General features: G+C 43.6%; 8 protein-coding genes across 13 annotated transcripts; 5 read left to right on the plus strand and 3 right to left on the minus strand.

Annotated features, from left to right (window-relative positions):
* The first annotated feature begins 333 nt into the window (after positions 1-333).
* snRNP-U1-70K (small ribonucleoprotein particle U1 subunit 70K) lies at positions 334-3,424 on the plus strand. Of its 3 annotated transcripts, XR_015271531.1 has the most exons (4): positions 346-507; positions 575-2,149; positions 2,491-2,636; positions 2,691-3,424. XR_015271531.1 is itself a non-coding variant. In XM_020954569.2 (2 exons), the coding sequence occupies exon 2, from the start codon at positions 619-621 to the stop codon at positions 1,984-1,986; it is 1,368 nt and encodes a 455-aa protein (XP_020810228.1). In that variant the 5' UTR covers positions 334-507; positions 575-618; the 3' UTR covers positions 1,987-2,282. The 3 variants fall into 3 exon arrangements, 1 of the variants encoding a protein (XP_020810228.1); XR_015271530.1 differs by having other exon boundaries at positions 2,491-3,424; XM_020954569.2 differs by lacking the exons at positions 2,491-2,636; positions 2,691-3,424 and having other exon boundaries at positions 334-507; positions 575-2,282.
* LOC110185936 (uncharacterized) lies at positions 2,691-7,684 on the plus strand. 3 transcript variants are annotated; one of them, XM_020954949.2, is made up of 4 exons: positions 2,691-3,123; positions 5,265-5,417; positions 6,051-7,067; positions 7,126-7,684. In XM_020954949.2, the coding sequence occupies exons 3-4, from the start codon at positions 6,216-6,218 to the stop codon at positions 7,534-7,536; spliced, it is 1,263 nt and encodes a 420-aa protein (XP_020810608.2). In that variant the 5' UTR covers positions 2,691-3,123; positions 5,265-5,417; positions 6,051-6,215; the 3' UTR covers positions 7,537-7,684. The 3 variants fall into 3 exon arrangements, with proteins under 3 accessions (XP_020810608.2, XP_086688356.1, XP_086688357.1); XM_086832231.1 differs by lacking the exon at positions 2,691-3,123 and having other exon boundaries at positions 5,325-5,417; positions 5,904-6,157; positions 6,223-7,067; XM_086832230.1 differs by lacking the exon at positions 2,691-3,123 and having other exon boundaries at positions 5,317-5,417; positions 5,904-7,067.
* A 745-nt stretch (positions 7,685-8,429) lies between these two features.
* Positions 8,430-9,172, plus strand: Sumo (Small ubiquitin like modifier). Its single transcript, XM_020954802.2, has 2 exons — positions 8,430-8,523; positions 8,637-9,172. The coding sequence occupies exon 2, from the start codon at positions 8,697-8,699 to the stop codon at positions 8,979-8,981; it is 285 nt and encodes a 94-aa protein (XP_020810461.1). The 5' UTR covers positions 8,430-8,523; positions 8,637-8,696; the 3' UTR covers positions 8,982-9,172.
* A 964-nt stretch (positions 9,173-10,136) lies between these two features.
* Coprox (oxygen-dependent coproporphyrinogen-III oxidase) lies at positions 10,137-11,682 on the minus strand. The gene has a single exon (XM_020954668.2). It carries the CDS (start codon positions 11,448-11,450, stop codon positions 10,284-10,286), a length of 1,167 nt encoding a protein of 388 aa, XP_020810327.1. The 5' UTR covers positions 11,451-11,682; the 3' UTR covers positions 10,137-10,283.
* A 71-nt stretch (positions 11,683-11,753) lies between these two features.
* sip2 (septin interacting protein 2) lies at positions 11,754-14,388 on the plus strand. Of its 2 annotated transcripts, XM_086832243.1 has the most exons (4): positions 11,788-11,895; positions 12,016-12,103; positions 12,297-13,929; positions 14,061-14,388. In XM_086832243.1, exons 2-4 carry the CDS (start codon positions 12,030-12,032, stop codon positions 14,307-14,309), a joined length of 1,956 nt encoding a protein of 651 aa, XP_086688369.1. In that variant the 5' UTR covers positions 11,788-11,895; positions 12,016-12,029; the 3' UTR covers positions 14,310-14,388. The 2 variants fall into 2 exon arrangements, with proteins under 2 accessions (XP_020810326.2, XP_086688369.1); XM_020954667.2 differs by lacking the exon at positions 12,016-12,103 and having other exon boundaries at positions 11,754-11,895.
* Positions 14,329-15,552, minus strand: Hmgcl (hydroxymethylglutaryl-CoA lyase). The gene is made up of 2 exons (XM_020954669.2): positions 15,393-15,552; positions 14,329-15,339 (listed from the first exon to the last, which is right to left on the minus strand). The coding sequence occupies exons 1-2, from the start codon at positions 15,447-15,449 to the stop codon at positions 14,425-14,427; spliced, it is 972 nt and encodes a 323-aa protein (XP_020810328.1). The 5' UTR covers positions 15,450-15,552; the 3' UTR covers positions 14,329-14,424.
* Atac1 (Ada2a-containing complex component 1) lies at positions 15,533-16,977 on the plus strand. The gene has a single exon (XM_020954552.2). It carries the CDS (start codon positions 15,667-15,669, stop codon positions 16,753-16,755), a length of 1,089 nt encoding a protein of 362 aa, XP_020810211.2. The 5' UTR covers positions 15,533-15,666; the 3' UTR covers positions 16,756-16,977.
* On the minus strand, positions 16,906-19,029 carry LOC110185606 (mini-chromosome maintenance complex-binding protein). The gene is made up of 3 exons (XM_020954551.2): positions 17,731-19,029; positions 17,432-17,675; positions 16,906-17,366 (listed from the first exon to the last, which is right to left on the minus strand). Exons 1-3 carry the CDS (start codon positions 18,927-18,929, stop codon positions 16,974-16,976), a joined length of 1,836 nt encoding a protein of 611 aa, XP_020810210.2. The 5' UTR covers positions 18,930-19,029; the 3' UTR covers positions 16,906-16,973.
* Between the last annotated feature and the right edge of the window lie 252 nt (positions 19,030-19,281).

The following is a 19,281-nucleotide window of genomic DNA, read 5'->3' on the forward strand; positions in this document are numbered from 1 at the left end:
TGTCTAGAGGAGGTACGTGACCTCAATAATATATATTACTATTTTAATTGGAATACAATTTTAAACAATGTCCGTTATAGAGGAATAATTTATAATTATTCAGTTATCGATAATCGACTTATCTGGTATATTTCACGGTCATACTGATTTTGTCCACCCGTCAAAGTCTCACAGGGGAATTTTTTTTGTTTTAAATCACTTCGCGTAAAAAAAATCTTTAAAAAATACCTTTCAACTTCGAGCCAAATTTTCTTTCCAATTGCCATCAATTTTCATATATCATCGATATCTAAAAAGTGTTTCCAACATCGATAGTGGGATAATATCGATTATGTTTTCAACACCAATCTTATTATCGATTTTAAAATCGTTTTGCAACTCTACTACACAAGCCAGCCGAAAAAATTTAAGAAAAATTGCAAAATATTTTTCGGTCAACGATTTTATAGTTGGTACTTCTTCCAAGTACCGAAAACTATATTCTTGCCAACCGGATGGCAGTCTGAAGTGAGTTGACAAATTTGGTGGACGGAGTAAACAAAACGAAACATAACCTATTTTACTTTTTATACAGACGAGGGAACGCAAACACAGGAAAGGTAAAAATAAAAAGCAAAAATGACCCAATATCTTCCGCCCAATCTGCTGGCGCTATTTGCGGCCCGGGACCCTATTCCATTCATGCCGCCGGTGGATAAGCTGCCGCATGAGAAGAAATCGCGTGGCTACCTGGGAGTGGCCAAGTTCATGTCCGACTTCGAAGACCCTAAGGACACGCCACTGCCCAAAACTGTGGAGACACGCCAGGAGAGGCTAGAGCGACGGCGGCGCGAGAAGGCCGAGCAAGTGGCGTACAAGCTGGAGCGCGAGATTGCGCTGTGGGACCCGACCGAAATCAAGAACGCTACTGAGGACCCGTTTCGTACGCTGTTCATCGCACGCATTAACTACGATACCTCAGAGTCCAAGCTGCGCCGCGAATTCGAGTTCTACGGGCCCATCAAGAAGATTGTTCTGATCCATGACCAGGAGTCAGGTAAACCCAAGGGCTACGCCTTTATCGAGTACGAGCACGAGCGGGATATGCACGCCGCCTACAAGCATGCCGACGGTAAGAAGATCGACAGCAAGCGGGTCCTGGTAGACGTGGAACGAGCTCGCACTGTGAAGGGTTGGCTTCCGCGACGCCTAGGTGGCGGTCTTGGCGGCACGCGACGCGGTGGCAACGACGTCAACATTAAACACTCTGGACGCGAGGACAATGAGCGAGAACGCGAACGCTACAGACTGGAACGAGAGCGAGAGGATCGCGAAGGTCCTGGGCGCGGCGGCAATAACGGCATGGAGGCCGCCAGGGGCGGTCGTGGTTTTGGAGCAGACCGTCGTCGATCCCGCTCCAGGGACCGTCGAGACAGAGAGCGCGATCGCGGACGTGGTGCTGTGGGCGCTAGTGGGCGCTCGCGCAGCCGATCCCGCGAGCGCAGAAAACGACGAGCCGGCAGTCGCGACCGATATGATGAGTTTGACCGAAGGGATAGGCGCGACCGAGAACGGGAGCGTGATCGCGATCGTGATCGTGAGCGTGATCAGAAGAAGAAAAAGCGTTCCAAGTCACGCGAACGAGAATCCTCCCGGGAGCGCCGCGAACGGAAGCGGGAGCGAAGAGATCGTGAACGAGGTACCGGAGCTGCCAGCGGTGGTGATGTTAAGGAGCGCAAGCCCGACTTCCGGGAAATGGATATCATTAAAATAAAGGAAGAGCCCATTGATGACGGGTATCCGACATTCGACTACCAGAACACGGCTATTAAGCGCGAGGTCGACGACGACGAGGACGAGGAAAAGTACCGGCCGCCGCCGTCTGCGCACCACAACATGTTTAGTGTGCCACCGCCACCCATTTTAGGGCGTAGCAATGCCAACGCCAATTCCGACAATGGCCAGCAGCAGAGCTCCAGCAACGACCAGAGCTGGTGGCGCCAGTAAGGTCGAGGTTAATCGTAAACAAAAAGCCGACTTTTGGGTCGCACGCGCCTATTTATTCATTTGACTTGAGAGTCCCAAAGTGGAGTCGCAATCTAGAAGGGGAGTTCCGCATCCACACCCTAAACCAATTCACGGTTACCATTTTACACAGCAAATTTTAAAGGTACAGCAAAAAACCAGACCGCAGAACTCACTAATGTGTGCGTGTAGCTTAAAACATTTAAATTTATAAGTAATTCTTAACAAAAAGAAAATGAATATGAAAGAAAAGTAAGTAAAATAAAGCTAGCCCTACACGTGTTTGTTTCCCCACCTTTGGTAAGGGGGTCAAAGGGAAGACTCTGAGGATCCAGGTGCAGGATGCGAGGATAGATGGTATATAATCCCATGGTGGTTCCTGGGACTTTCTTAATTTCATATTAACTTAAGCTCAACAACAAAACGCAACTTGATCACAAACCCTTGCACTAACTCGTGCCTTTTATTTTCTTTGTCTTTTTGCAGTTTTCAATCAGTTTTCAGAAAATCTGACTAATGTGAGAAACCATAAGTATTCAATGCATTACAGAAATCCAAATCCAATCCAAAAGCACGGAAATTAGTTCCGCAAGAATTCGTAGCAAAAAGTCAAAGTCCAAAGCCCGCATCAGGTAATTTGGTCAACGTACAAACCTCACTAATCTATGCGTCGTCTACCGTTCTAGGACAAAATCTCTAGAATCGGGACAGCCACAGAATCTGAAACAGAAACTGACACTTCACTCCTTCTCCTCCGCTCTGAGTTGCCCGTTGTGGGGCTATGTAAGTTAAACGGGGCTTAAGTTTCAAAAACCTTCCGAACCAAATGTAAGTTGCCTCCGGTAAGATTTTACGCCTCTGGGCGATTTTATAAGGGAGTAGCATTCCTTTGTTTGGTACACATTGAGAAGTGCTCCGATGGTCGTCTGTGGCAATCCTCTAATGCATTCTTCATTATGTCTGTAACCAATTTACAATCTCGATCTTTTCATGTACGTTGTTGCGCTGACGAACTCGCGGCGGAGACTTGCACATAGAAAGTTAAAAGGCTTGAACGGTTTGGTAACTGGTAAACTGACAGGTCAAGTCCTCTCTGGGGTTCCAGATTCAATCATCGAAGTAGGTTCGGACATTCACAAATTAATCTTATTGTTTTGATATTTTTCGGTTCACAAGAATTTTTTAACACGTAAAAACTGACTGCAAATAAGCTTTTAGCTTCTTAGTTGCCTTAGAATTGACTCATTATTTAAGGCAAAGGCCAGGCTATTTGCTTGGGTTTTAAATTAAAATAAAGGCAAAAGGTTTGAACATTGAAAAAAAAAAACATTCTTTTATTTCTCATAACAAAAATGTAATAGGGTAACTTTACATTATACAACTAAGGAATAAAAGTATATATATATGTTATATAATCTAAGTCTGACTCTTTGAGTACAATGAGATACAATCAAATAGGTCTCTAGGTCTAAGGCACTAGCATTCTAAATCTTAAATCGGTTTAAACTGGGTTTATTCAAAATGTAACTTTATACTATTTCTTAATTTTAATTAAAGTTTTAGGTTAGAGTACCGAGTATTTCACAGTCGAGTTGACTGGATTTTTATACCCTGGCAGGGTATTATAATTTGCAACGCAGTGAAGGAGTCGTCTCCGACCATATAAAGTATATATATTCTTGATCAGCATCTACACCCGAATAGATCTAGCCATGTCCGCCTGTCCGTTTCTACGCAAACTAGTCTCTCAGTTTTTAAGCTATCTGAATGAAACGTTGCAGTTAGTCTTCTATATCTTCTCGTATACGGACGACTATATTATATAGCTGCCATACAAACGATCGGAAAATTGTTAAAAGAAACTTCCCGTTTTCAATAAATATTATTCCAGAATTTTGTTATAAATTCTATGAAAATCGGACTACTATATCATATAGCTGCCATACAAACGATCGAGAAAGAAATACAATTAAAAAGTACAAGTTTTTAATTTGCTATAAGATATAGCCATTTTGTATTATTCTATAATTTTGTAATACATTTTATGAAAATCGGACTTCTATGTTATATGCTGCCATACAAACGATCGTTAGATATAGAAGAAAATGCATGACTGTACAAGTGTAAATATAATAAATATATATATAAATTCAGTAATAAAAGAAGGATTTATTTCGCTTTTTTTTTAACATAAATATATATAATTTATATTGTATACATTTTTAATGATCGAATTCAATCTGCCTTGCAGACTTCGGTGTGCCGAAGTCAATTTCCTTTCTTGTCTTATAATAAATATAACAAGAAAGGAAGCTAACTTCGGCACGCCGAAGTTTATATACCCCTGCAGATAGAACTTCTATGAATAGGAATCCATACAATATAAATTATATATATTTGTGTTAAAAAACACAGTGAAGTAATACCTGCTTTCATTTCATTCACCTTTACATATTATATTTGCAGTTTTACAGTCACAGATGTGCATTTTTCTCCACATCTAACGATCGTTTGTATGGCACCTATTTGATATAGTCGTCCGATTTTCATAAAATTTTACACAAAATTTAAGACTGATATAAAATGGATATACCTCAAATTTGATGAATATCTGTTGAAAACTGAAAATGTTATAATTTTTAATTGTCTTAATTTCTCGATCGTTCCTATGGGAGCTATATGATATATTAGTCCGATTTGCATAAAATTTTATGCAAAATTGTAGAGTATAGTAAAATGGCTATATCTCAAACTTTATCCAATTCTATTGAAAACTAAAAAAGTTAAAAATTTTTTTGTAAAATTTTCCGATCATTCCTATGGCAGCTATATGATATAGTCGTCCGATCCGGCCGGTTCCGACATATATACGAGTGAGAGTATATAGAAGGCTAACTACAAAGTTTCATTCAGATAGCTTCAAAACTGAGAGACTAGTTTGCGTAGAAACGGACAGACGGACATGGCTAGATCGACTCGGCTGTTTATCCTGATCAAGAATATATATACTTTATATAGTCGGAGGTGCCTCCTTCTCTGCGTTGCAAACTTCTGACTGAAATTATAATACCCTGCAAGGGCATAAAAAGGGAACATAAATGAACTCGACTTATTATTAATTCTTTTTCCGAATTCACTTATTCTAAATTCGTATATAAATGACAAACAAATATTATTTAAATATTTAAAACAGTTTTTAAACGAATATATGCTATTGTTGCACTTTGCTAATTATGAAACTTTGTAAAATGCAAACGTAGTGGAAATCAGACCTCTGCGCACGCGGTCCTGGTTCTCTTTTATAAATCTGGCAACTCTTCAATAAAATCACATTAACAGCACAAAGCTTATTTTTTCGTGGACGAACTAAAAAGTCGAAACACCACTCGAATAAGCGTCTTCCTAAGTACCAGGTAATTTAATGATTGTTCATGAGAATTACATAAAAGGAAATTGGGCCAGCGCAATGGCGTAGCCTTTGTTTGCATGCCAGTCTGTGGTTATGTTTGTTAGTTGATAACATACATACATACATACATATGTACATTGTGTTATTTGTTCTTCGTAGGAATATTATTTTAATTAGGAATCTTTTTCTTTATCGTCGTAAAATAACTGGCACACCTGCTTATGAATAATTGTGCTTACCTTGCAGAAGGCATATGTTGGTATGTGTGTATATTTCTAAACAACTAGTCCTTTAAAATTCTTATTGCTCTTAACAAATTCCTGATTCAGACTTTTAAAAATTCGTAAAACAAAAATATTTTTTTAGGGAACACTATTCCAAACAACAAAATTAAAATGTTGCACAAATATGCACTTGGTCGTCTGACTGACCGCCCATTTGTCCCTTCTTGAATTTAATATTTTTTTCTGTTCTTTCTTGACTTAAAAAGCAATCAAATCTTTATATAAAGCTCAATTTGGCAGTGCTGTGTTTACTATAAGATACAGGACTATCACAAGGCCATCAAGTACCTGCACAGCTTTCTACAAGTCAAGGATTATGCGGTGGCCCTAAAGCTGTTTGCTTATTTTTACAGACTGCTGAAGATCTATTAACCCACTGAAGGAATTGCAGCACCACCAGTCACTCCATTCTTGGCAGATGTGATCAAGGAACTCTTGTGGAGAAAAAAGAGAAGAGCAGGTATTGTCTGGATATTGCCCCCTCAGAGAACGTTAATGAACTAGATATTTCCCTGCGAATGGAAGAACTGATGAATCTCACAGGAACCCAAGCCAGAGGCATCGACGGCGCTGGTTTGGAGCAAGGCCTCGTACAGGTGGTGAAGTCGCAGGACCTGCTGGAAGATAAAACTTTAGACTTTAAACAAGTTTTCAAGAAAATTAATTTCCTAAAGCAAGCTGAAAAGAGCAATGAGCTAAACAAGGAACCTGTCGTGTCCGAAATTCGCACATGCGAGGAAAACGAAGTAGTCAAATTCTACAATTGGGCCAAGGTCCGAGGCCTTGGGCTGACTAAGATTCGACTTGATAACACTTCTGGTATTTTAAGCGTTCGCATGATAGGCGATCAGACCCACGACTATCACCAGATCGTCGCGGACATTTTAAAGCTGGACAAAGCCAAGGATTTTGCTGATCCAAAGCTAATGCCGGAGAAATTCCTGGGGGCATCCAAAGCTCCACATTCAACATACGAGTTTCAGGAGGCCGTCCCCAATAATAAAGAAAGCCTGCAAAGACAGAAGCTGAAACATAAGCAGAAGCAAAAGTCGGACAGGGAGAAAGATATAAAATCAGGCTTATATCAAGGCAATGCATTAAATTCGTCCACCAGCATATACTGTGACAACTTCTGCTTTGGCCTTACCCCCGGCGCTTATCCCGTCACTAACGGATTTAGCTTCCAAGCACTTGATAACACATCTTCAGTTTCTCCATATCCAATGGCAAAGAGCAATAGTATCGGTGCATTTCCATGCTCACTCTTTCGATTTTCAGCTAAAGCATCAGGCGAAGCTACGAGTGAAGGGTTAGGCTCCTCGGTGATGAAACCCTCTCAGCAGCAACCAAGCTGTCCATATCACAATGAGGTAAGTGAATCTGAATTATGCGTAATGATTTTACATTAACAAAATCTGGGTTCGGAAGGACGAGGAGTTGCTGTTTGTAATACGTGCAAATCTATATCGTCTTTCCGATGGTGACTGGATGATGCGTGCCCCCGGGCGTGTAAAGATTTGGCGTCATATTGAGACAAAGAAACTTCGAGTTGAAATGCGGCAAGAACAAGTATTAAATGTCTGTCTCAATCATCTGCTGAACACGGATGTGGTGTACAGGCCGATGGACAGCAAGTCCTGGATTTTTGCCGCTAACGATTTTAGCGAGGGGAAAGGAGTTCTGGAGCGGTTCACACTGCGCTTCAAGAACCAGAATGCGGCGCAGGAGTTCATCCGTGCCGTGATGAGTGCGGTCAGTGGTACTGCTCAAGCGGTAAAAAAGAAGAGCACCAGAGTACAGCGAAGAACAAAGAAAGGAATGGAAAAGATCACGAACTGAAACGCTTTCCTCACTTCTAATTGCTGATGATTATACACCAATTTTTCAAACCTATTGCCTATATTCCTAAAACTTGTATATATTTACATAAATCAGAACAGTCAAAATGACTTGACCAATATTTAATAAAAAGTCCAGTTTCCAGATACATTTATTTTTTAACTAACTTGCAATATTTATGTTAAAGTTGGCTGCCTAAAGGTAACATTTTTTACTTATATTTGTTCACAAGGTTTTTGAATTTTTTTTCATGTATTTAAATATATAAGTCAGTTAATATATACATATGTATATATCGCACTTGTTTTCAGAAAATCATCCTCTGTGTTATAACAGTTAATAAGTATGGACAGTGCCAGCTATCCATCCCCATATAATACCTTATATGCCCATTTTTTAAAAAATAGAAGTATTTTTTCCCGTCCAAGCAGTCGGTTAAAAGTGTATCGATGAAATATCTTATTTTGTTTCTAATATCAAATGGTTACAAAATATTTATCACTCGGATAAAAACGATATATTGAGTATTTTTGGTATTTTTTATTTAAATAAATTTTGGTTTATAATCTCCAAGCACCAATTTGTTTTGTTAATGTTTAACATTTATAAGATGTTTATAAAGAAGAAATTAAAAATTTCAAGAATTTCCTTTTATAACGATCATGTTAATTAAGACAAATAAAGATATGAAATTGTTAGATACATAGATTTCAAATTGTGTCACATGAGTACGCGAATTCGCACGCGTGTCAGAAACAGCATATTTAAAAATAAAAGCCTTTTAAATTAGCTATATTCGATTTATCGGTTATCAAAAGTAACACGATATAATATTTTGTTTCAAAAATATCGATATATAATTTGATGTATGTTTCACATCCCTAGTCGATAGTGTCATCTTTCGACAACCATTTTGGCGTGTGCAAAAGGGAAGCCGACGAAAATTTCAACAGCAAGCAGCCGAGTAGGAAGCGTTGAGAAAAGCAGGTAAATTTTTACAGCAAATTTTATTTGTTACTGCTACTGTCGAACATAGCCACAATTGCTTTCGCGGCCTCTAATTTGCGTGTGCCTTACGGCCTTTTCTCGTTTTCGTTCAGCACGCCGGCATCACAGCAACAACTTTTACGGACAAGCGCTAACGCAACTACGAAAAAAACATGTCTGACGAAAAGAAAGGCGGTGAGACTGAACATATTAATTTGAAAGTCCTCGGACAGGACAATGCCGTCGTGCAGTTCAAGATAAAGAAGCACACACCTCTAAGGAAACTTATGAATGCCTACTGTGACCGTGCCGGGCTTTCCATGCAGGTGGTGCGCTTCCGTTTCGACGGTCAGCCCATCAACGAGAACGACACTCCGACCTCGCTGGAGATGGAGGAGGGCGACACTATCGAGGTATATCAGCAGCAGACTGGTGGCTCTATAAATATTCTTAGTTAAGTTAGTTACAGAAGATTTTATATTAACACGAAAACATGATCCACAACACGAAAAATAACAACAGAAAGATTTAATGTAAACCAGAGTACTCCTCGTACTTGAGAAAAACATTGTTCTGTACACAACACAAAACAACATTAAATAAACAAACTATTGTACGAAATGGGAAATAAAGCATTTTATAAACTATACATTCAGTCTTTTAGTAGTGAGCATGATCGGGTAGCATTTTTTATCCCTCTAAAGCCGGTGTTGATTTCCCGCTTTATATCCCTCTTTAGACGCATACAAACACACATGACCGACGTGCATCGCAACGGGGAAGAGGTGCGCCGGTGTGTGTGAGTCCAGGACGGGAACCTTCTCGTGTGTGTGTGAAAATTGGTATACACACATACACAACCGAAACAAACAAACTTTGCAGGAGAAGTATATTATCATGTACACCGCTATATCAGTTAAATAAGAGAACATTACTTAAGGTTTTACAATTTAAAATCGAAATGACATAATTGCGTGGAACATTCTGATGGAAAATTGCATAGCGGTAGACATAACCTCAAACCAGAAAGCGCTATTTCAGCAGAAACCACACCATGTATGTACCTACGAATTTACATGGAAGTAGCACTACATGATGATTGTGTATGTATACTATAATGCCATTTAGTTCGTCAACATTCACTGCGGTACAGTTTTGTCAAAGTCATTTTTGGTATACACACAAACTTACGCATACATACATATATACAAATGTACATATGTATTGTACCTCTCTGAAAAAATTCTTCGAAATCCTCCGCAGGGAATTATTAATACTGCTTTTGTACTCTATTATAATGTTTTCAGAAGGTTGCATCGCGGCATTTTCTAACGGAGTCCATTTTCATAAGTATCAACAGCCGATTCGATCTAGGTCAGTCCGGCTGTTCTGTACACCCATGTAGTCTCTTCGTACAAGTAGTAAAAGTAAAAGCATACATTTTAGCAGGAATTGCTTTGTTTATAAAACAGTAAGTAAAGTTCTTAATTTGTATTTAACATTTAATTTTCAATAAATTTATTTATTTAAATTTAATTTGTCAAAGCTTGAACAATGCTACATTATGCTATTAATTAAAAAATTTATTTTACTTAACAATAAAACAATTAAAATCTTTTTAGAAACAAACATCAGCAGTTGTCATGTTTATTTGAAACAAGAAATATAATAGCATTGTATGTACATATTGCATTTTTTTAAAATTAACTGAAGAAAGGCACCATTTCCCGCGCATGTAAATGTAAAAATCTTTAACCAGCTTACACCCAATCCTTGGGGTTCTTCAACACCTTCATGAGCTTGCCCTCCTCGGACTTGGCTTTCGGCTCGTGCATGTACTCCCAGCGGGCGTGTAGGGGCAGCGACATAAGTATGCTCTCGTACCGAGCTCCGGGCGTGTACAGGCCAAATTTGGTGCCCCGATCATAAATCAGGTTAAACTCTACGTATCTGCCGCGGCGCAGCAATTGCCACTGGCGTTCATTAGTGCCGTACTCCCGGTTCTTGTGCTTGCGCACCAGCGGCACGTACGAGGGAATCACAGCCTTGGCACAGCCAGTTACAAAGCCAAAGGCCGCCTCCTGGTTAGGGGTGTCGATGTCGTCGAAGAAGATGCCGCCTATGCCACGGCTCTCATTGCGATGCTTAATGCGGAAATAGTCGTCGCACCACTTCTTGAAGCGCGGATAGTAGGTGGCGTCATGCTCGTCGCAGGCGGACTTGAGCGTCTGGTGGAAGTGGGAGGCGTCCTTTTCGTTTAGGTAGTACGGCGTCAGATCAGTACCGCCACCGAACCACCACTGCTTCTCACCGTTCGCCAGCTCCACTTCGAAGTAGCGGTAGTTGAAGTGAATGGTGGGTACGTGCGGATTGCGAGGGTGAATCACGGCACTCACACCGCTCGCGAAGAACGGTAGCTTGGCGCCCTCTGTCAGGTTTTTCCCACGGGCCCGCATTTGCTGCACGGCAGCCGGGGGCAGGGAACCAGTTACCACCGATATGTTGACGCCAGCCTTCTCAAAGACATCGCCGTCCTGCAGAACGCACGTGATGCCGCCACCGCCTTCAGCCCGCTGCCACCGATCCACCTTGAACTTTTGGCCACAGTTCTCTTCAGCCTCGAGGGCCCGACAGAACTCGGCCTGGATCTCCATGATCATCAGCTCCATGCGGTGGCGCATATTCTGCTTGTCCTCGAGTAGGACCTTCGGGTCCGTAATGGGTTCGGCCATGAACCGTGAGATGTCCAGCTTGACCTTTGTGTTGCCCTCTTCCGCAGCTGCATGGGCGTACGTGACCGATGAGAAGCTGGCCAGGCCCAGGCCGGTACCGAGGAGTAAGCCACCCAAATACCGACCCCGCGACCTGCGAACCAGTTGGAAAGTGCCCAGCGATACTAGGGATATCGTGTGTCGAAGTGCGTTCATTTTGAGCTGTGTGACTACTTTAAATTTTCAGTAAATACAACTTTCACCGTGCTAACGCACTTTGTTATCTTTTTTCGCCGGCATTTGGTGTTGCATTGTCGCTAGTGTGACCGCCTATTCACTAAGCCTTGTAAAATATACTGAATATATTATTATTACTATGTATTTTTATTCATTATACAAAATCTATTTATTATTTAACGTCAGCCTGTTAAACTAGCAATGATTTACTAGCAATATTTACACCCCGATTGAATAGCATCCAATGTAAAATGAAAGTATTTTCGCCGTTATATCTTAAATTGATTGTAAGACCTATACAACGGGTCACACTGGCTTTATATTCAAAATTACCGACAACCGAAGCGCGTCGATCGATACATACTGCCCGAATTTTTTCATTTTAAAAAAGTTGTGCTAGCCGCCGAATATTACTGTCCCAAAGGTACGTAGGTAGCGAACTGGATTAGGTGTTTTTAAATACAGGTGAAATACGCGATCCGCCTGGAGAGTTAAGCAGCAAGGACTTGCCAAACACACGCTCACACTAACACTCGATCAGCAGGCCCGTCCACAAACATGTCTGGACTTAAGAAATTCCAAGACAACGAGGCATGGCGTCAGAAACTGCGTGCGTACCTCATGACCGATTGGTAAATACCTTCAACCTCTTCTTGGATAGTGTTGCACCTATCCCATACAAAAGTAATTTATTGATTCGAATATAAACTCGATTAAACACACTTACAAAGTACAAATTGTCATATTTGGAACGCATGTCAAAAACTGAAATTAGTCTAACCGGATTAGTCTGTACGAGTCGACTAACCAGCTCCCATCTTTCAGTTCACCCAAGAAGCCAGGCAAGATCGAGGATAAGCGGTACAGCCGGGAAATGGACGGGGATCTAAGAAAGCCTTTGGAAATCAGGACTGGAATGAATCCGCCCGGGACTGGAATTAGCCAGAGAACAATTAATCTCAACGAAGACACAGTGTGCGAGGGAGCCATGGGCCACTCTGAGGACGTCGATGACAGCTTTGACGCATTTGAGAAAATGTGCGACAAGACTGGATCAGATCCGGACAGCACTCTGTTCCAGTATCTGCACAGTGAGAATAGAAGCCAGGTGGTGGCCATGGCCAAGGATAGGAGTGCCTCGACCAGTCGCAGTACGAATGATCAGATGGAAATCGATGCTCTGCGTCGCATGCTCGAGGCGGTTGGCACGGATGATATGCTGGACAACGAAAGTCCCGTCAAGGGTGTTGAGTGCACCCAGCTGGAGGATGTGGAAGCGCCCTCTCGCTTCTGGGACAACGACAACACCCTGGCAGGAACCATTGATGATTCCGTTTTGGATCCCAAGATCAAAGTATCGCCAGTAAAGATGGTTGGTCTGCTTCGCCCCTCGACCATTATCGAAGACAATGAACTAGAGTCATCAAGCGTGTCATCGCTGAACAGTTTTCTGAGCGCTCGCACCCGGAAAACGAATGCATCCAGTTGTTATGAAACAGCCACGGATAGTTCCCTAGCTAGTGGAACGCTCGTGAACGTCGATGATCTGTTTCATGCTGCAATAGCCAAGGCGAAACCACCAGGCATGTCTAAGGGGGAGGAACAAGAGCTTCTAAGCGACTTGCACGGAAGCCTTAGGGATCTGGCGTTGTCCCCTATGGAGCTGCCAGAGGAGGCAAAGGATCAATCGGATGATGTACTAGATGACACAATTATTGAGTTGTCCTCCGATGATGATGAGGAGGTTCAGGTCGTTTCAGAAATCAAACAAGAGGTCTTAACTCGCCTTACAAATGTCCAGGTGGATGAGACCATCGAAGAAAATCAAAAGGATGATAGCAAGGAAGACAAGGAGAACGTCTCGTTGCATTTCAACGATACGATGGAGGAAATTCAGTACATGATGGAAAAGGGCATGGAGTATATAAGCAGTGGAGTTCCATCACTCGCCGCTAAGCCCAAGAGCCCGATGTTTCCCAAGCAAAACACATTCGTGGTGTCACCCAAGAAAATAGCAAAATCACCAGTAGCCCGTTTTTTGGAGCCATCTTTACCGCTGCGTGCCAATAACAAGCCAAAGGGCTTCGAAGCCTCGCCTAGCAAGGGCAAGCCCATCCCCAAACATGACCTCAACATGGAGTGGACTAAGAAGAAGTTCTTTGGCGCGCAATCGGGTATTCCTCAGCTACGCAATATTGTCAGCCCCATTCGCGCATACACACAGAAATCGGGCACTGCTCCTCTGATGAGCCTGTTTCGTCCAACCAGTACCGATATATTCAGTACTTTAGCCATCAGTGAGCTGGAGCAGGAATCCCGATTGTGCCAGCTGAAGCCCATGTCCAACACGGCGGCCAGCTGCTCAAAGGCGAGCGGTACTAGTGACCTTATCAATGGCATTGACTCCTCCGCCCATGTGCTGCCAAAGAAGGCTTATATATCTTCGGAGATTAAGCACGTAAGTCCGAAATCAATTTGAATTGCAATTTCCATTCTAAATTAAGTTTTTTGGTTTGCAAGAAGAGTATTTGAATGTCGTATTTCGATAGTTGTTGTAGTTGGAACTTATATTAACTTTATATTTTGCAGGTGGTCGATGAACGCACTCCCATCCCTATGCCTAGTGTGCCACAGATTCAAAAGTATCTAAACTCGGCAGTGGAACCGACTGTGCTCCGCCACGATGGAAAGATGAAAATGCCCAATGCACCAGCCGATAGAAAGCCATCCATATCATCATCGCACATTCCACGCCGCGCCAATCACAGCCTTGCGGATCTATCGCTCGCCTCCGGTGACGTTTCCCTGTATACGATCAGAGATGCCCAGAAATTCTAGGCCGCTAAGAGGAAAAATCTAAATGTGTTAGGGTTTATATTGGAGCGACAAATAAATGTATTTAACTAGTGCTAGTAAATGCCAACGTTTTCATTCTCGATGTGCCGTATGTGTATTACTGAGGTCCCTTCCAGGCGCGGTTCACCTTGGACTCAGACGGCCTGGTTAGCTCTGTGCAGATGTACCGACCTACTTGGATGAGTTTGTCCAGATCAACGCCCGTTTGGAGGCCCATGCCATGTAGCATATAAACTACGTCCTCGGTGGCTGCATTGCCAGATGCTCCCCTGGCGTAGGGGCATCCGCCAAGCCCGGAGACTGAGGCATCCACCACACGAATGCCGTAGTCCAAAGATACCAAGATGTTGGAAAGCGCTTGACCGTACGTGTCGTGGCAGTGCACGGCCAGATCTTTAGCAGGAACAGCCTTCGTCACCTCGTCCAGCATTCGGCGCATGCTGCCAGGAGTTCCTACGCCAATGGTATCGCCCAGGGAAATCTCGTAACAGCCCATTTCGTATAGCGCCTCTACCACCCTGACCACGGCAGACGGCGGTATGGTGCCCTCGTATGGGCACCCAACAATAGTGGACACATAGCCGCGGACACGTACACCATTTTCTTTGGCTGCCGTCAATACAGGCTTAAAGCGCTCGATGGCCTGGGCAGCTGTGGCATTAACGTTCTTCAGCGAAAATGCATCGGAGGCGGCCCCAAAAACGGCCACCTCCTCGGCACCGGCCGCTAGCGCACTGTCGAATCCCTTAATATTGGGAGTCAGTACCGGGTAGCTGATCCCACGAACTTTGCTGATCCCCCGCAGCACCTCCGTGTTGTCACCCATCTGGGGCACCCACTTGGCGCTCACAAAACTGGTGGCCTCAATGGTTTTCAGTCCCGTCTCTGATAACCGATTGATCAGTTCGATTTTGGTGGCTGCCGGCAGCAACTTGGGTTCATTTTGGAGTCCATCCCGCGGTCCCACCTCCACGATTCGGACTTGGTCGCATGCTGTGGTGCTCGCAGGGCGCTGAATATTTATAATTACTTTATAAGTGTATAAAGTCGAACAATTAGATTTACCTTAGCTCTTAAACAAGCCAATGATCGACAACTAGGAATAATTCTTGCGAATTTCATTGCAAAAACTTAAACAAATAACATAAACAAAGGTTACGTATTCGATCTGCCGGAACAGCTGATGATCCAATAACCAGATCTTTTCCAGTTCGAAAATAATACGCAGCTGGGCACACTAAAACCTCGAGACATCACACTCTGGCAACGCTGTTGAAACACCTTTTTTTTTATTAATAAGCTGTTGAAAACTGGATAAAATAATCACACAAACAAAACGATGGAACCACTAAGCGACTCTTCTCCGGAGGATGAAGATGTTTTCCATTTTGAGACAGAACATTTGGCTCTTCGAGGCAACCAATGCTACGCCAACTTGTTGCGCACGATTGCGGTGTTACAGGCGCAAAGAATTTGTGTCCACAAGCAGATCGGTGAGCTGGAAGCCACCCGCAACGCATACTTGGAGAATCCACAGCTGATGCTGGACAAGCTGCGAAAAAATGAGCCCCTTGTGTCGGATAACTACATCAGTACGGCTGTGCTGCCGGAGCTACCAATGTTGGTCGCTAGGGATGAAATTAGAAAAGTCTCAAATGAGACACCGGCGGAGGCAAAAAGGTCTCTTACGCAGCCACTCGACGAGGTCAAGGACAGAAGCAACGGACGGTCGGAGAACTTTAATCGATTGTGGACCAACGAAGAGCAGCAGCGGTTGGAACACTTGCTGATCCAGTATCCCCCCGAGGATGTCGAGATGCGACGGTTTGGCAAAATAGCCAAGGCGTTAGGCAACCGCACGCCCCAGCAGGTGTTTAGCCGTGTACAGAAGTACTTCCAAAAACTGCACGACGCGGGGATGCCAGTGCCCGGCCGCATACCGAAGCACCGCAAAGCAGGTCTAAGCAAACACAAGGTTAACTTGCGCAGATCCACATTCTTTCCCGCCCACAACATATCTCTGCAAATGCCAGACGACGACTGTACACTGGACGAAATTCGCGCTTTGTCGCCCGCCACCGATATAACTATAACATCACACATTAAACGAGAAACAAAGACCGAGACTGATCCCGATATCTTGGAGGCCGGTATAGATGCGGAGGCCAAACGCAAACAGGACTTGCGTCTTATGATTCTCACCAGCATACAGGGCGAAAAGCAACAGAAAGACGCCGATGGCTATCAGCCGGATCCAATGGCACCCAAGTGCGCTGAATGCGAGGAGGCGACTGTGACAAGGACACCGTGGCGGTGTAACAGTTGCTATTGTCACCTGAATCTTTGCGGCGATTGCCTGGCCAGTCAGATAATCGAGGGTCGGTTTGAGCATCTTAGCCACGAAGTTGTCGTGGATCAGGAGACGTAATCAACCTTAAACAAATTGGTATCCTTGTGTTTTCATATTATGTACATATAAGGTTAGAAATTAAGTCAAAAGCATTCGCCTAGGTTACTCATTTAACTAAATCGTTGACATATGAAATAAGAATATAATAGAAAACATAAAGAAGTAATATAAATTGTTCAAATGAATGGTATATTTCCATTGCTGATAGCTTAAGATAAATAAATTCTACATTATATTCAACTTTGAGTGCGCACTGGTGTTGCTGCCGATTTTGGCAGGGATTGAAGCCTCTGGCGACGCTTTGCCTCTAACTCGGTGGCCAGATGCCAGGTTTCCTTGTCCAGCTCATGCTTGCCTCGGGCAATACCCAGTAGACGCGAGAGCACAAGCAAGCCATGGAGATCATTGGCACTGCTTTTCACGTTAGCCTTGCGCATATCCACAAATTCTTGCTGGATCATTTCTGTGTGCTCCTCGCTTACGCGGAACTGGCTAATCCTGGCAGTAGTCAAGTACTTGCGGAACTGCTGAAGTCGCGCAGGCTGAAGGAAGTGATGGGCAGCCTTTAAAGATTCATCAAGCAACTCCACGGCCTTGGCATCGGCATTAATGGGTACCACGAAATCGCTCTGCAACCAAGGCGGTAACACTTGGGAAAATATGTCTTAAATGATTTTGATGATTACACACTTACCGGAAGCATGCTGCGTCCTTCGCTAAGGACCAAAACTGGAATATTCGCTTGATAGTCGATCTGGTAGTACTGAAAGTCGCACTTCAACTCCTGATTATTGATTAAGTGGGCCAAATGCTGAACGGCATGGACGCCGTTGGCCTCCAACTTGCCCTGTTTCATACAAGTCTCGTCGAGCACGAGATGCGTGTGCGGGGCGAGCTGCAGAAGTCCAGATACTAGCTTATTGGTCTCGTAGTCCTTCCTGATGATCACATGTAATAGTTAGCTACAGAGTATATTTAGGTTGTCCAACTCACTTTGGGGCAAAAGCAAACGTGTTCATTGTTTCCAGAGTCATGGGCAGGTAATGGCTGGCCGGCAGCAGCAGCTCCAGCACCTGGTACAGCTTTGTGGTATAGTTCTGAAGGCACTCCCTGGGCAGATTGCATAGGTTCAGTGCGAACTTTCCAATACTCTCCATCTGGGTGCGACTGTATACCGTGGAAATCAAATGGGAGAGCAAATACTCGGCGGCCAGGTCGTCGTCGAAGAGGCAGAGTTTGAGCAGTATGCGCAGATCTTTGTGCACGGCAAGCTGGTTCGAGTGCGCCTCATCACTTGAGTCCGTTACTGGCTGTCGCAGGCTACTGTCCAGCAACGGATTGGCATGAGCTAGGGCCTGGAATCCGAATGCATGCAGGCGAGGTATGAGAAAGGGCGATGGGTGGGCAGCCTGCAGTTCACTTAAGCTTTCGTACCCCTCCATATTCAGGCATGCAGCGTCTAGAGATGGGTCCACGGACAAAAAACCTATAAAGTCCACTAGGGTGTTGAGTTGATAAGTGTCAAAGTCCTCGTAGACTTTTACCATGCAAGCCATGCTTGGGCGACTTGGCAATGGTGAGTTGAGAAGATACTCAGAGCCGAGGACAGATGAACCAGAAGATGCCATCTGCCCCCCTACCGCCTTGATCTCGTCCACACACTGTCGTTTAAGAGAGTTCTCGCCATCTTCGTCCACCTCCATGGCCTCCTCTTGAGCGTCTAGAGAGCGCTTTTTACCGGAGCTGCTAGGCTGACTGGTTGGGCTAACCCCCTCGATCTCTGGCCCGCAAAGCTTCTCGTGCTGCCTGGTCCAATCGTTCAAGCCCGGCACTGAAACCAAAAATAGGGTTCGTCTCTCGCCGTGCACATTACCTTCCGCATTGTAGTCGATCTCCTCGCCATCAGCTAGTTTCAAGCAATCCAAGTACTTTCCGTCATGGAGGCGTTTGCTACCGTCAAGGGCTTTTACCTCATAGTGCTCGAGGTAAATTTCTGGGTCCATCATGTCCTGGATCATGCCCCGGAACCGCACCAAAGTTCGATCCTTCAGCTTGTGGAGAGGCGTGTAGTTCAGCAGCGGAATCGAGTGCCATTGTTTTGAATCCTTGAGTAGCTCCTTGAGAATTGCGACGTCTTTGTACTGTGTAACTAGTTCATCGAGGGTATTCGGTAACTTCATAGCGCATGGCATTATTTAGAGAGATTAAAATTGATTAATATTGTAAACTAAGAAACAGCTGTGGTCCCGCCAAATATAGCGCCGATAGCTCTCTGATAGTCAAACACTGAATGTCGTCATCGCTTAAGGGCAATCGATAGTTTTTGTGAAATACCAAAAAATTCCAAGAGGAATTCGAAATGCGCTAAATATTTAAAAAAAGGAATCAAACAAATAACTTGAATTTGTTTAAATCAATCATTTTAAATTGATTTCTTAATAATTTCTTTATTTTCGCTCACAAACTCTTGATAAAATACATGAATTACAATATCATTTTACCTGTATTTGCACCTGTATTTGGATAATTTTCGAGTAAGCAAAA

Source organism: Drosophila serrata, unplaced genomic scaffold (genome assembly GCF_035046125.1).
Source record: "Drosophila serrata isolate PLE 108 unplaced genomic scaffold, ASM3504612v1 contig_245, whole genome shotgun sequence".
Lineage (NCBI taxonomy): Eukaryota > Metazoa > Arthropoda > Insecta > Diptera > Drosophilidae > Drosophila > Drosophila serrata.

Bases quoted from the DNA above. Each gene is read 5' to 3' on its own strand.
- snRNP-U1-70K (XM_020954569.2), top strand. From the start codon at position 619: ATGACCCAATATCTTCCGCCCAATCTGCTGGCGCTATTTGCGGCCCGG.
- LOC110185936 (XM_020954949.2), top strand. From the start codon at position 6,216: ATGGAAGAACTGATGAATCTCACAGGAACCCAAGCCAGAGGCATCGAC. The intron at 7,068-7,125 runs GTAAGTGAATCT...TGGGTTCGGAAG, and splicing joins GCTGTCCATATCACAATGAG to GACGAGGAGTTGCTGTTTGT.
- Sumo (XM_020954802.2), top strand. From the start codon at position 8,697: ATGTCTGACGAAAAGAAAGGCGGTGAGACTGAACATATTAATTTGAAA.
- Coprox (XM_020954668.2), bottom strand. From the start codon at position 11,450: ATGAACGCACTTCGACACACGATATCCCTAGTATCGCTGGGCACTTTC.
- sip2 (XM_086832243.1), top strand. From the start codon at position 12,030: ATGTCTGGACTTAAGAAATTCCAAGACAACGAGGCATGGCGTCAGAAA. The intron at 12,104-12,296 runs GTAAATACCTTC...CCCATCTTTCAG, and splicing joins GCGTACCTCATGACCGATTG to TTCACCCAAGAAGCCAGGCA. The intron at 13,930-14,060 runs GTAAGTCCGAAA...TATATTTTGCAG, and splicing joins TATCTTCGGAGATTAAGCAC to GTGGTCGATGAACGCACTCC.
- Hmgcl (XM_020954669.2), bottom strand. From the start codon at position 15,449: ATGAAATTCGCAAGAATTATTCCTAGTTGTCGATCATTGGCTTGTTTA. The intron at 15,340-15,392 runs GTAAATCTAATT...ATAAATATTCAG, and splicing joins TGGCTTGTTTAAGAGCTAAG to CGCCCTGCGAGCACCACAGC.
- Atac1 (XM_020954552.2), top strand. From the start codon at position 15,667: ATGGAACCACTAAGCGACTCTTCTCCGGAGGATGAAGATGTTTTCCAT.
- LOC110185606 (XM_020954551.2), bottom strand. From the start codon at position 18,929: ATGCCATGCGCTATGAAGTTACCGAATACCCTCGATGAACTAGTTACA. The intron at 17,676-17,730 runs GTGAGTTGGACA...TGTGATCATCAG, and splicing joins ACGTTTGCTTTTGCCCCAAA to GAAGGACTACGAGACCAATA. The intron at 17,367-17,431 runs GTAAGTGTGTAA...CCTTGGTTGCAG, and splicing joins AAGGACGCAGCATGCTTCCG to AGCGATTTCGTGGTACCCAT.